Genomic DNA, 15,508 nt, shown 5'->3' with positions numbered 1-15,508 from the left:
TGCTGTGTGCTGTTGGGCAAGTCACTTCACTTCTCGGTTCCTCAGTTACCTCAGCTGTCAAAAGGGCTTTGAGACTGTGAACCCCACGTGGGACAGGGACTGTGTCCAACTCAGTTTGCTTGCATCCACCCCAGGACTTAGTATAGTGCTTGGCATACAGTGAGTGCTTAACAAATACCATTATTATTATTAGTCAAGTAGAGTGGAGGGCTAAGTGTCCGGTTTGCTCTTCAAAGAGAGTTTGACTGGACCATTTTGGCCCCAAAGTGGAAGTTTGGACAGTGAATTAGCTTTCTATATGGAAGAAATGAATCATGGCTTAGTGGAAAGGCTTAAGAGTCAGAGGTTGTGGGTTCTAATCCCGCCTTGGCCACTTGTCCCTTGTGTGGTTTTGGGCAAGTCACTTAACTTCTCTGTGCATCAGTTACCTCATCTGTAAAATGAGGATTAAGACTGTGAGGTCCACGTGGGACAACCTGATTGCCCTGTATATATCCCAGCGCCTAGAACAGTGCTTGGCCTATAGTAAGCGCTTAACAAACCATCATCAATCTCCCCATCGCTAGGACTTTGCAATTTAATTCATTTTACTCTGCAAGAAATTAATAGGGAATGCCTTGGTAGCAAAAGAAAACATTCTGCTATTTTAGGTTTCTCCTCAGAAGTGCTTCACTTCTGCCCTCATACTCATATTGCCCTCATACCTCAAGTGTGAAGTACCTCACACATCCCTCATTTAATGCCAACCTCCTCACTGTACCTCAGTCTCTTCTATCTCACATCCTACCCCTCATCCAATTCCTACTTTGGGCCTGAAACATCCTCCCTTTTCATATCTGACAGATAATTACTCTCCCCACCATTAAAAGCCTATTAAATGGCGTCCAAGAGGCCTTCTCCGACAGCCCTCATTTCCTCTTCTCCCATTCCCTTGTGCGTCACCCTTGCACTTGGATTTGCAACCTTTATGCACCCCTCCCTCTGCACTTATGTACATATCTGTAATTTATTTATTTATATTAATGTCTGTATCTTCCTCTAGACTTGTAAGCTCATTGTGGGCAGGGAATATATCTATCAACTCTGTTATATTGTACTCTCTCCAGCACTTAGTATAGTGCTCTGCACAGTAGGCACTCAGTAAATGTGATTGATTAATATTGACAAAATCCACTTCTGGCCCACACTTCCAGCAATCTTTCCAAACACCATAACCAAAATCTCAAATCCTGGGCTTGGGACCTCACAAAACAGAGATATAAGAGAGTAGTAATGGATATAACTAGTACTGTACTGCACTGAAATATAAGAGAGTAGCAATTGATATAACTAGTATTTGTACATATTTATTGCTCTATTTCATTAATGATGTGCACTTATCTGTGGTTCTGTTTATCTTTTTTGATGGTAGTGATGCCTGCCTACTTGTTTTGTTGTCTGTCTCCCTCTTCTAGACAGATAGGGATTGTCCCTATCTGTTGCTGAATTGAACTTTCCAAGTGCTTAGTACAGTGCTCTGCACACAGTAAGTGCGCAATAGGATTGAATGAATGAATGAATAATAGTGATAACAAACACAGCAACGACAAAACCTTTGTCAAGCACTGGCAATTTGTGAAGACTGCATGAACACTACTTCAGACGCAGTCCCGGTCTACAAGAGTTGTGTCAGGGCAAGGGCATGGGAGACAAACACAGCAAGAAAGGCTAACAATTAAAATAAGGTTAGTGCAGGCAAAACAGATAAAATGGAACACATTGATGCTGATCATGGAGACTCTTTCCTTGAGGACTGTCTATTATGAATCTTGATTATCAGTGCCCTGTCAAGCCCAACAGGAGTGGAAGTGGACTGATTTGTTGCTGAGAAATCTAACTGTTTCTCCCCAAGAGAAAAAGGATATATAAAAATGAAAAGCGAACTCAGGACCTTGTTAAGAGATGTGAAATAGTAGAGCAAATAGTGCCCATTCCCACATGGTAGATCAAAGATCACTGCTCAAAGGGGCCTTCTATCAAAAACTTAGAGTCTAGAGACAAATTTATATATGGCATTTTCCACTTTAACCAAAGTCCCCAAAATCAGAAGCACCTAGAGGCTCCCTCTTCTGATGCAATCTGTCGATCCATCAATCCATCAGTGGTATCCATTGAGTTCTTATGATATGCTGTACTAAGCACTTAAGAAAGTACAGTAGAGGAAATAAATGCAATCCTGCTCTCAAGGAGCATACACTCTAGCGGGGTAGATGGAAAATAAAATGAAATTACAGGTAGGGGAGGCCATTCTCATATTTCTGTGAAAAACAAGTCCCAGACTTCCACAATGAAATCTTGGACTTTGTTTATTTCTGCTTGTCTCAGTGCACATGCCCAAAGCTCTGTAATACTAATGCTAATTTAAAAAAAAAGTAATTATGGTACTTGTTAAATGCTTACTATGTGTCAAGCACTGTTCTAAGCACTGGGATAGATACAAGATAATCAGTTTAGACACAGTCTATGTCCCACAAGGGGCTCACAGTCTTCATTCCCATTTTACAGACTAGGGGGACTGAGGCCAGAGAAGTTAAGTGACTTGCTCCAGGTCACCCAGCAGACATGTGGCAGAGCTGGAGTTAGAACCCAGATGCCTTTGACTCCCAGGGCCATGCTCAATCCACTAAACCATGCTGCTTCTCATCTACAATTGACACAATTATAAGGGGCTTTGAATATTTAATATGCCCCTTCACCAACTGACAGTGTGTTGCCCGCCTAAGGAGAGGGAAGGTCTTTGAGTAGAACCCGGTCAGAACTTGTTCCCTTTCTACCAGGTCATATTGTCTCCCAAGAAACCAGAGCCTCTCAGGACATCAGTTAAGTGGAAATCAGTACAGCTACTTGCAAATCCCTTTTCAATCCGTAGATAATAAGTCTGTTTCTATGTGGGCTACTAATAAAATGTGGATGGGGTGGTTTTAAAATTGATGTTAGTTATGCTCTATGTTGTTTAGTACTGTGTGTTGGAGTGGGAAGGAAGTGATTTGGGGTACAGAAGGAGAGGTTATGCAGTCTTATGTGTGTGCAATTTTCTTTTTGTTGGGAAGAGAGAAGATTCTGGGAAAAATTTTTTCATCTGCCATGAAGTGGGGACCAGAGAGAGTGGTAGCTTTCAACAAAAACTGCTTATCTTGCAGTTTCTAAAAGTCTGTGGGAAAAACAAGGACTCTTCCATGCAGATGAAATCCCCAGTCATGATTCCTTCAATTTTCTCTTGCACATTTTGCAAATGAGATCTTAACAAATACCACTTATCCTTATTATTATTATTTTGCTATTTTATGCTAATATTTACACAGTCTTGTGCTTCTGGATGTAATGGTCTAAACAGTATATGTTGTCTCTTTCCAGCTGTGCCCAAATGGCTATTATTTTGCCATTGACCCAAACGGTTATGTATTACTTCATCCAAATCTTCAGCCAAAGGTATGAAAATCTCCCGTTTTCTACCACTACAATGAGATTCTGCAACAGCAGTTCTGAGCCTGGTTTGGCATCTTTGGTCATTTTACATTGTTGTTCTGAATATAAGGCAGTAGTCGATTAGCTAATTTCCTTGACACAGAATAATGGATATTTAAAACACGCACATAGAAATATTTAAAATAAATTGTAAATAGTTCATAAATGTGTGACAGCTGAATCCTTAAAATCAGTATCAGATATTACATGTGGCTTTATCCTCCTACTCCATCTTAACCCCATCTCAAGTTCCATTTGCTTTTTCCCACATTTTTTGATGTTCCTGATCTCCCCTGCATTGTTTTAAGCCTTTTCAGGGTAAATACTATGAGTCATGTGATTGTTATATGACCTATCAATAGGGCTGACTCCAGGTATGACTTTGAAAGGAAGCTAATTCTGCCAACTAAATTGACTCTTCCTCTTACCAGTTCGCTCCAAATTCCAGGTTACACCCCCCCATACACCAGTGTCATCAAAAAGAAAAAATGTTCACATTGCAGGTGGTTTCCTTTTATTACCCATTCCTGGGTAATTCATGAAATTTTCATAAATCTTCTGGAACGTTCTTCCCCTAATGTAAAAAAAAAAAAAACAAAAACCAACAACCCACAATTATTTTTTCAGTGGACATCATAAAAATGATGCCAATAGTGGAAGAAAAATGTGGTCCTACTGAAATTCCATTGTTAACATGGAGGTAGTAGTGAAGCATCTGACAGGGCATAAAACTGGAGAAGTATTTATGACTCTCACAATTTAGCAACTTTTGTCTGGAGAGCTCAAGATCCCAGTAGCATAATTTTCCCTCATGAATTGATGGAGTGCAGAAAATTCTATCAGGTTCAGATCAATCTAGGAATTTCTACAGACCTTATAATTTCTTCCCGATGCCCATTCCATTCCTCTGTAACCACAAAGTCTTTAGATTGTATTCTTTGGGATGACTGTATAATTTCCCTGAAAAAGATGGCAATGTAGCAAATCTGGCATTCTGATGACTTTACCTCAGGGCTTGAAAGAAGGACATTGGCTTTGGGAGGGAACTAGAGAGCCAAACAAAATATGAGCTCTTTACCTGTTACTGACTTAATGCTCCATGTTTGGGAATTTGTGGCATTGTAAAATTCCTCATGTGAGTGATATGGAAGGGAAAAGGAGAGTAGTTTGTGTGTGCGGACCACACTCCTTGCTACATTAGCAAATGCTCTCCCTTCTAGGCAGATGGATGGGAGGCATTAAGTTTTGATGAAGTTTAGAAGACTTTCTGAGTCAGCATTCCTCTGAATAATTAACCTCCTGCATTCTTCCCAGAAAATGAGTAATTACAGTGGTGACATACATTAATTACAGTATTGGTGATTTTCCATTTCCATTCATCAGTGCACCACAATCCCCAAAGCTATAAGGCTGTTAAACTTTAAATTCAGGTTCCCTCCATCTTTTTACCTAAGAACCTAAAACTGGTGGAAGGTGAATATGTTCTTCAAGATTTTATTCTTTAACTGAAAGTGCTTAGAATATTCAATCTACTCCAAATTTGGCTTTCACTTCCAAATTCACTCAAAACCTTTCACATTACTCTATTTACTAGGCAGTAGATATTTTGAGTCTGTATGTGCAAGCAAACTTCTGTTCAGCATATTCAGAACTCTATGTTTTATCATGCCAGCCCTTCACAAAAGAGGTATCGAGAAAATGGCACAAGCATTGTTTGCCATTTTATATGATGCCTGACAATAGTGTTAAAAAAAAAATTCAGAGGGAATGAGAATTTTGAAATACCCATCTGTCCCTTAAATAAGACTAAAGAAACTTGTGTTGTCTTAGAATCATAGACCATTTAACATGGATCTTCTGAAGCTAAGACCTTCATCCTGAAAAGGAATGAATTATTTACAGTAAAGAACACTTCTCCCAAAAATCAGATCGTTGGGCAGGAAGTATTATAATAGCTCCAAATGTTTCAAAGGAAAATGAACCATTCTGATGTTCTGATTAATATTTGACTCACTCCAACCCTTTAGTCAAAATGAATTAACATGGATTCTGTAGAAATCCCCACTGTAATTAGGAGATTATTTTCCCAAATTGTAACTCAATACTTAATGCTATTGAGAAGGATTTTTTAAAAATTAAACAGGAATTTTAAAGTCGGTCCAGAGAAGTAAGAGGCTGTTTCAGAAGATTCTTTAAAAGTTATATGTCAAGAATGACCCCTTTTGTACTTTTTTTTCCCAAACAGACTTCTAAGAATAAGTACTAACCTTGTTCCAAAATTGTATTAATATTTATACACAGTACAATTCACAGATATGTTTTGGATACTGAATTCTGTTCAGATTGATAAAGACATACCTTCTAAAACTGAAGTTGTATAGTTATATTAAGGCCTCTTATGTGTCAATATTGTCAATTTGAATGTAATTTTAAAATGATATGCATATTAGCACTTAATATACTAACTATATTGTAACCTTTTTACCAGAAATTTTCCAATAGAACTGAGACAAAATTCCAATTTATCTTTAAAGAGGTGAAAGTTTGCTGACGGGCAAGTAATTTTCTTCTGAGTGCCTTCTGTTTATTCTTCCTATGACCTATAATCTGAATTCCAAACTGGTCCAACACAAATTGGGTTTTTGAGATAATTCCTGGATTTATAAAACCCTATCAGTAAACATGTAAAATTAAGAATGTCTGTATTGTGCAACTCTGCCTGTAAAAAAAATTTCCTTGGAAACTACAGCATAGTACATCATCAATTCATTCTTCTCAGTGAGTTACTGAGCTCTCTTTCAGAGTGTACTGTGTTGTGGGTAGCTGATATTATTTTTCACTGATGTAGCCAATCAATCAATGATAATAATAATAATGTTGGTATTTGTTAAGCGCTTACTATGTGCAGAGCACTGTTCTAAGCGCTGGGGTAGATACAGGGTCATCAGGTTGTCCCATGTGAGGCTCACAGTTAATCCCCATTTTACAGATGAGGTAACTGAGGCACAGAGAAGTGAAGTGACTTACCCACAGTCACACAGCTGACAAGTGGCAGAGCTGGGAGTCGAACCCATTACCTCTGACTTCGAAGTCCAGGCTCTTTCTACTGAGCCACGCTGCTTCCCGAACACTCAATCATATATATTGAGTGTTTACTGTGTGCAAGGCACTGTACTAAGCACTTGGGAGAGTACAGATAATATAAGAGACACGGTCCAATCCAAAGAAGCACTTGCATCTCAGGAAATTGTCCATTTTCTGATTCATTCATTCAATCAAATTTATTGATTGCTTACTGTATGCAGAGCACTGTACTAAGTGCCTGGGAGAGTACAATACAACAATAAGTGGTCACATTTCTGGCCCACAATGAGCTTACAGTCTAGAGGAGGGGGCAGATAATATGACTAAATAAATATATTCAGAGGATAGAATTGAAGTTTTTGCATGAGGTATTATTGTCACTTCTCTTCCTCTACAATCAATCAATCCAGCAATTGTATTTATTGAGTACTTACTGTGTGCAGAACACTGTACTACACACCTGGGAAAATACACTATAACAATATAACAGAAGCATTTGCTGCCCCAAGCGAGCTTACAGTCTAGAGGCTCCTACTCATGATTCAGCAAGTCATGAAACTATCTGATAATAACAATAGCAACAACAGTGACCAGATTTTCGGGGCTGAGGGGAGAGAGGCATAATGCAAAGTGGGACTCCCAGCTCCCCTGGGTAGGGGCACAGTTCTGAGAAAGCAGCACTAGTACTCACACAAACCATCAACAGCATTGTCTGTGCCTGGTGTCTGCCCCAGAAAACCATTTTGTAGACCTGGGAGGATAGCAGGGAGGGCAGCTCTTGTGCAGGGAGAAAACACCATCCCTTTCCTTGTGGTAGCAGATCGGAGGAAGGACAGCTAAACCAAAGCCGATGCAGGGCAATCTTCCCATTATTTCCATATTTCACATAGTGAAGTGGGGACCTGGAGAAGTGAAGGGTCACTGAATTGCTGGTTGCAACGGATACCTATCAGTCCAGGATTATTCCCCCCTGACCTGACTGTATTTCTCTTTAGGTAAAGCTGTTTTTTTACAGCCACTAAATTTAAATGCAATATCCTAACATCATGGAGACTCTAATTTCTAGAAGAGCGGAGGAAAAGCAGAATGTACAATCAATTTATCAGTGATAATTATTGAGTGCTTACTGTGTGCAGAGCACTGTTAATGAGCACTTGGGAGAGTACAATCCAACAGAGTTGGTAGACGTACTTCCTGCCCACAGTGAACCAACAGATTGGAGTCAGTTTCTCCAAACCACTTTTTCTACTGAACTCATATATCCATTTTTTCAGAAAACAAATAGAGTTGTCATATGCCAAAGGCTGTCTGAAAAAACAAGATTTTCTGGTAACAAAAGACCCCTCTGTTCACTTAAAGCATCTTTTTAAATGCCCTTTGTTCCCTTGTCCTTCCCACCCTCCCTATCTGCACCAAACCACAGCTCTGAATTGTTCAGACGGAGACTCATAGTTCCAGGAAAATACTTTATGGGGGATGAATCTATACACTTACAAAGCCCACCAGAAATAATTTTTAAAGGCTTACTATTTGCCAAGCACTGTACTAAGTGCAGGGATAGATACAAGATTATCGGGGTTGACCCAGATCCTGTTTTACATGGGATTGTTTAAGGGGGAGGGAGAACAGGTATTGGATCCCCATTTTTAGATGGTAAGTGACATGCCCAAGGTCACACAGCAGACAAGTAGCACTAGTGGGATTAGAACTCATGTCCCCTGACTCCCTCTTTCCACTTGGTCAAGATGCTAGATTTTCTGAGGGCTAATCAGTAGAATGATGTATTACTGCTTTTCTATTGCTTCAGCACATTGGTGTGGGTATACCAACAGTTAATTTAAGAAAAAGATGGCCCAATGTTCAGGTAACTGTGAATGGAGGTGATTGTTAGTGCTTTTAAGCGCCTTTACTGTGCTAAGAGCAAAAGTTTGTTCTGAAAAGCTACTATTCATTGTACAAGGAGACTGTACATGACAGAAAACATCCAAAGCATGAAATGGATATCATCCTCATTAGATGTTAGCAAAACTGCCAGTTGTGACAGCTGAGGATGACTATTTCCTTGTCTAACTGCTAGTAGTAGCTGTGTTGCTTTTTAAAAAGAGATTCATTTCTAAACAGACTTTCAAAAAAAAGCCAAATATCAAGGACAAGTAATAAATATGGTTATGCAAATGCTAATGTCCTAACAAGCTTCCTCTGCTATATTAGCTGAAAAACTCTGGGTTGAAGTAAGAGTGTGATACAAGTATTCTGCTAAAATACAGTTCTTCCAACCTGGAACTTTTCTCTAGATTTCTGCAAATCAAATGAGGGGAAAATAAATAGTTGAGTTTTGCCTCTGGTTAATGTTTCCTTGTGTTCATATTAACTTTTTAAAATAATGAGAATGATTTACATTTTATTCAGTGGGAGAAGGTCCAAAGGTTTTAAAAAAAGCATCCCTAGTACTTGGTTTCTTTTGGAACCTGCCTTAAGTAAATATAGTTCACAGACTTTAGCGTAACAGTTTTAGCATAGGTAATATTAATTAAGCTTTCTAGAATGAGGAAGCATTGAAATGTAATTCAACAGGTTTTGTGTTTTTTTTACAGAATTTACCTTCTAATTTTTTGAAAATAAAAAATCAACAAATATGATAAAAATTATATTAGGTTAACAATTGAAAGAGAAGTAAAAGCATCCACAATAGTAGGCATTGTTTGGTAAATATGATTAAAGGGTACAGTCCCCCTTAAAGAAAAAACCCAACATGAATAGGTTTACTTGATCTGAAGAGAATGCATAGGACCAAACAGCTGCTATCTTCTAGGGAACCACATAATTATTCTACACCTCCTACTAACTTAGGTGCTATTCAAAATGTGGATAAGTCAATTTTGACAAACTGAAGGGAATTTTACTTCTGTTGTGTCGCTGCACCAATTCTTGATGGCTTTTTGTCTTTGTTTTTACCAGTTTTCATGGTTTCATGGGCATTTCCCTATCATTTTGTAATTTTTACACTAACCTACTTGCATGTGTCATTTCTGGTAGATTTTCCTCCCATTTATCTCAATTGTGGTGGTTGGAATTTTAGCCTATTTTAATTATGGAAGTAGCTCCTAGTGCATGATGGAGTAGGGGGGAAAAAACCCAAGGCAGTCTGGATGGAATCTTTGCTTGTTGCTTTGGTAAGAGTGCAGAATGGCAAGCTAGCAATATTTTGAGGCATCTTTCTGAAAAATAAGAGCAAAAAAGTCCATCATGGGGAAACATTTTTTTAGCAGATCCATGAGAGCCATCCTAGAATGATGTGCAAGTTTTAGTCACCATTTGCCAGGTTGCCATTTGACATAAATGTTCTGCATCAATTTGACAGCTTTGTTTTTACCATTTCATTTTCTTCTCTCTGTCCTTGTATGTTGGAATGGGACGTGATCATCATAATGCCAATTCTTCCATGCCAATGCCTCCATGCATGCTGGTTGGTTTGATCATGTTATTCATTATGCACTGCATGTAAGACATTGTTCTTATTTTTGTTTATCAATAATTATTGTTTGTATATATTTATCAGTGCCTGCATTTTAAAATCCCGCTTCAGATGTGTTTTGGGGGTCTATGTAATGAAGGTAAACATCAGTGTGGAATAGGCAATTCCCATTTTTAAAATGGTAAAATCTTGATAAGCCCCAATCATTTTTATCAATTATCTGATGAAGCTTATGGCGCCACTGTTAGAAAAGTGTCATTTTTAAAAATGAGTGTATACCTGGAGCTGTGAGAGGAGAGGGGAAAAGAGTCAAATTCTGTTTAATAGTCAATCAGTTAGTTGCCCTAAAATCTAATATTTCCAATCCTGTAGCTGGAGATGTTTAAAAAGATAATGCATAAACCATGCATGCATATGAAAATAGCTGTGTTTAATTGTAATTTGGCTTGATCGAACCCAGTTTTCTTTCCAGATGATAGAAAGCACAGGACTAAATTCTCCTATCATGTCAGGTGGGATGAAAAGGAAACAATACCCTTTTGATAAGAGGCAATTTAGTCCAACTAATAAAATCCACAAACATTAGCAATTATGGGAATTATGCAAGAAAACATTTTTGCTTTGCATGCTGGGCTTGAAGACCATAGCCAGCTTTGTGTTTGATTGTTTATGTTTGTATTTTAATTAGATCCAATCTGGTAATGAATAAATTCTACTCTAGTCACTCAGGTCCAACAAGTTGAGTGGTCATTTTTTAAAATATGTTACATACCATAGCCCTGGATACTAATAGATTTAGTTCATTTTCCATGAAGACCAGTTTACTCCAAAAAAGGAGGCAAAGAATCCAATAAGTAGAAGGAATTGATGACAGTAAAACAATTTTGTCGATATAGATGTATCTAAGAGTTCAGGAAAATCGAGTTTTGAAGGGAATCCCATTAAACAGAACTCCATCTGAAGTCATATGATATCAAAAAGTCCCATTTGGGTGCCAAAAAAAAGGGGGGGTTGGGGGAGGTTTTCATCTTTCCCTTGATCTGATACACAGTCCCCAGAACAATAATAATATCAATGGTACTAAGTGCTTACTAGTTGCCAAGCACTATGCTATATGTTGGGAAACATACAATTTAATCAACTCAGACCAAGTTCCTGTCCCACAAGGGGCTCAGAGTCTAATCCCTATTTCCAGATGAGAAAACTGAAGAATAGAGGAGTTAAGTGACTTGCCCAAAGTTACACAGCAGGCAAGCGGTGGAGCCGGCGTAGAACCCAGGTCTCCTGACTTCCAGTCAATCATAGTTATTGAGTGTTTACTGTGTGTAGAGCACTGTACTAAGTGCCTGGGAGAGTACAATACAACAATAAACAGACACATATACTGCCCTTCTTACAGTCTAGAAGACAAGCTTACAGTCTAGGCCAAACTGCTTCTCAACAAGGAAAAGAGCCTCTTTCCACAATTCTCTTCCTTATCCCTTGGCTCAAGACTAGGCGAAGGAGAGGAGTTGGTTGACCCATGGATATGAAATGCGCCACTGTCCATGAGGACAATCTAGGCCTACATTTTAATGCAGAAAGTTGTCCTCTCCACGGTTGGAGAAAGAAAATGTCGTCCGAAAAGCATGGCATTTCTTGGCTGCTTTGCCTTTCCTTTTTTCCAAGAACCAAACCAACCCCCTCTTTCAACAGGAACAGTGACAGATTAGATATTGTTCCCAGATGTTAGAGTGTGAATTCATTAAGAATGATCACTTATTTTTAGTTCCTTTTACGTGAAAGAAAATATTACTATAAATATGTTAAAAATGTAATAGGTAAGTACATTTCATGAAGGTTAGTTGTGTTTGTTTTCCTCAAATTATTATATTCACATAATATTGTGATGTATGTTGAGCAATCACTGTTTCCCACCCTAGAACCCTAAATCCCAGGAGCCAGTCACACTGGATTTTCTAGATGCTGAGCTGGAGAATGACATTAAAGTGGAGGTGAGTTGGATGAATTGTTTCATTTGATGTAGCACAGTTTCCTTTAGTAAGTCAAAATGCAGTTTTGGAGGCTAATTCTAATAATTTTGGTGTTTATTAAGCACAGTTCTAAGCGCTGGGTAGATATAAGCTCATCAGGTTACATACCGTCCCTGTCCCACATGGGGCTCATGGTTTTAAACCCCATTTTACAGATGAGGTAACTGAGGCATAGAAAAATTAAGTGACTTGCCAGGGATCACACAGCCAATTTGAATATAGGTCCTCTAACTCCAAGGTCTGTGCTATTTCCATTATGCCATGTTGCTCCTCACTTCTTCTACTGATTTTTTTTTGTGTTTAATTATACAGACTTTAATTCCTGCATAGTTCTTACTGACTCTGATTTTTCTAGTTACACTCTTGAGCACTCAGTCAATTTTGGTGGATCATTTAAGATACTACAGGGTGTATACCATTTTGCATAACCAAGAGTTTTTCCCTTGGCTGTAGACAACAGTCATTTCAATCTAGCTGCTCTCTATTTACTGTTTCTATACTAATAACAGAGAACTTTAACCTTTACATGTAAGTTCCCTGGATAAACTTCTACTTCAGTGACACAAAAGCACACAGGAAGATTGATGTTTGGAAGGTAACAAGTAGAAAACAGCCCCCATTAAAAGGCTAATTGCCTTTTTGGTTTTTGTTTTCCACAAAACCTGAATTTCAGCCCATCTGTGAGAAGATGGAGGTAGTCCCAAGGTCTTTGGAATCAGCATGCATGGGGCCTTTGGGAATCCTAATCAATCAGTCAGTGGTATTTACTGAGCACTTACCATGTGCAGAGCACTGTACTAAGCATTTGGGAGAGCACAATACAGAGGTGGCAGACATGTTCCCTTCCTATAAGTGTCACAGTCGACAGGGGAAAGTTCAAACTATACTTGGTTTGAAATCTCTAGCCCCTCCAGAGCTGGGTTCAGATTGAAGATGATATTTTTAGCCAGAAGTAATTCCTGATAGTCTGGAAATAAGTATAGGCCAATAAGAATCATTAAATTATGAATCTCATTCTCCCAGGTTTAAATTCACTGCTTTAGATCAGCTAGCTTTCATTTGTCCTTTTCGGATATGTAAACTGCAGCTGAGGCAGAGACTAAAAACTGTATTTTATCAGCCTAATGTTAATCCTGAACAGTGCTTGTGGGTACTACTAAATCCATATTAGCAAATGACGCATAAACTTGGCCTCAAATTACTCTTTGGTCTCAAGCGTGTGAATATTTCAAGTCAAAATACTATTTTCTCCAGAAATCAAAGCCAGAACTCTTTTTTTTAACTCGCTCATGAGTTATTATTAATCTGACAGTGTAGCTCTGGCCTTTATACCCATCTCTCTGTTTCTTTTCAGCCACACCCCCGTAAGTGCCATAAAAAAACCAGAATATTTTTAAAGAATTTAATTGCCACCCCAAGAACCCCTTACTTCAACCTTAATCAAGGGCAATAGATGAGAAATTTTCTTTAGAAAGTAATTCATGCCTAAGAGACAAGGATAAGTTTGAATTGTTCTAGATATGTATTTTCTAGATAGGTATTATGATATATTTTAATTTTCTAAGGAAAGGGAAAATCATAAGAAAAAGGCACCCCTGAGAGCCCAATTTAATCTTTTATAAAAACTCATCTCCCATATATTTAGCCAAACTCTTAAAATATAAACAAATGTATAAGTTAATATGAATGCATAAAAAATTACTGTAAGGCAATAGTACAGTAAAGCCAAGCCTTAGAAAATAGTTTTAATTGGTTAAACATATTGTCAGATAACTTTGAGATATTCCATACTGTATGCTATCAGTGACCATGTGATTCAGCTTCTACTCAGCTTCTTTCCTGTTGAATATGGTTATCTGCTAAGATATAATGAATTCCTCTCATGTGGCAATATTTCAAAAATAATTAAATAATGGATGGACAACCTTGTTTTAAAGGTGTTTTGAATGGTTTCAGTAACCCAAAATGATTGTGTGACATGACAACTAACTTTAATAGATAGATCTACAGAAAGCAGCTGCAAGTTACATGACTATTTGTGTTATAACTCTTCTAAGCAAGATGAATAAGTCCTGGAGTCATTCTCCCAAATATACCATGGTGATTATACAGTTTGCCTTGTGTAATAGAAACATTTATCTTGTTTTCCTTTAGATTCGAAATAAAATGATCGATGGAGAAAGTGGGGAAAGAACATTTAGGACGCTGGTTAAATCTCAAGATGAGGTAAAGCAGAAGTGCAAAATTATTTTTTTTTAAATCAAATACCACAGAAAAACACATATGTACCACCTTATATTTATACCACCTGGAATTTCAAGTAATATGTTTTAAAAATTCCAACCTTCTTTGCCTGAAATGTTTCCTAAATGTTACATGTTTTTAATAGAAAAAGTAAGGGCTATCTTGTTATCTTTTTTGATGTGCATTAACATATTTTACCTTTGTTTTGCAAACATGACAATGAAATGTTCTTCAATAATCAGATCATCATGGGGATATATTGTCTTGGTGGTAAATCTTTTGAGAACGTACACTCAGGATTATTGTCTAATTCATCCTTGCCTGAATAAGTTTGCAGAGGTGCTGAGCATTAGTACTTAGGTTAGGGCCTTTACTTGTTACCTGTGCCTTCCTACCGTAGATGCACACTCTTGACCACTGGAGGATTATTAGATAGAACCTCTGGTTCTTAAAGGTGAGTTAGCCCTCTGTAAGAACCGAGAGCGGAAAGGGTGGACTATGGAACATTCAGTTTCAGGACTGAGCAGAGCAGGGAGGCACTGTCATTTTTAGAGAACTGTCAGGGAAAAATTTGTGGGACTTTGGAATTAGAGATACCACACTCAAGCTGAGAAAGTGTTTTAAATTCAGAGGTATTGCTGGTTGATCCGGCTCTGTTCTTTTCCCCCTCAGAAGCAGAGCTGTGAACCAGAATGATATTCCTGAAACTGCCAACTGCCCAGCAAGGGATGCTGGAATTCACCCTGGGGAAGGAAACTTGGATCAATATAAGAGGCCAGGGGATGGGGTAGGGGAATGTGCCCCAGACACGTGTCAGACTTTCCCTGGATTGCAGATATTCCCCAGACTCAATTCTGGAGCTGGTCCAAAAAGTCTGCCCAATTTTCGTTTCTCCACTCTTCTACACTAACTACAATGCCTTATACTCTAATCTCTTTCAATCTGTTAAAAATCTAGAGATTTAAAGCTTTTTACCTGGAGTCCTCTTCTGGCATTCAAATCAGTAATCGTTACACCATCATTAGAACCAATATTTTTTTATGAAGATGTAGTTGCACATTGTATTCTGGCTGGATAGGAAGGAAAAATAAAGCTTGAAAAATATTCGGGGAAAGCAATTTTAAAGCTTGCCTGTCATGGGCAGGTGGAAGCAAACATTTTGGCAATA

At 38.2% G+C, this 15,508-nt stretch overlaps 1 protein-coding gene across 5 annotated transcripts in view; it reads left to right on the top strand.

The window, feature by feature from the left end:
• CACNA2D1 (calcium voltage-gated channel auxiliary subunit alpha2delta 1) overlaps positions 1-15,508 on the top strand; it is a 439,415-nt gene that overhangs the window by 373,978 nt on the left and 49,929 nt on the right. For 2 of the 5 annotated variants that reach the window (XM_029077600.2, XM_029077599.2), the window contains exons 18-20: positions 3,394-3,468; positions 12,001-12,057; positions 14,251-14,322. In XM_029077600.2, coding sequence (XP_028933433.1) covers positions 3,394-3,468; positions 12,001-12,057; positions 14,251-14,322 — 204 coding nt within the window. Of the gene's footprint in view, positions 1-3,393; positions 3,469-11,985; positions 12,058-14,250; positions 14,323-15,508 lie in introns of all 5 variants that reach the window. The other 3 variants (XM_007670954.4, XM_007670953.4, XM_029077601.2) reach the window with 2 other exon arrangements.

Source organism: Ornithorhynchus anatinus, chromosome 13 (genome assembly GCF_004115215.2).
Source record: "Ornithorhynchus anatinus isolate Pmale09 chromosome 13, mOrnAna1.pri.v4, whole genome shotgun sequence".
Lineage (NCBI taxonomy): Eukaryota > Metazoa > Chordata > Mammalia > Monotremata > Ornithorhynchidae > Ornithorhynchus > Ornithorhynchus anatinus.
The sequence above is the reverse complement of the archived record's forward strand: the minus strand, read 5'-3'. Positions and strand labels throughout refer to the sequence as shown.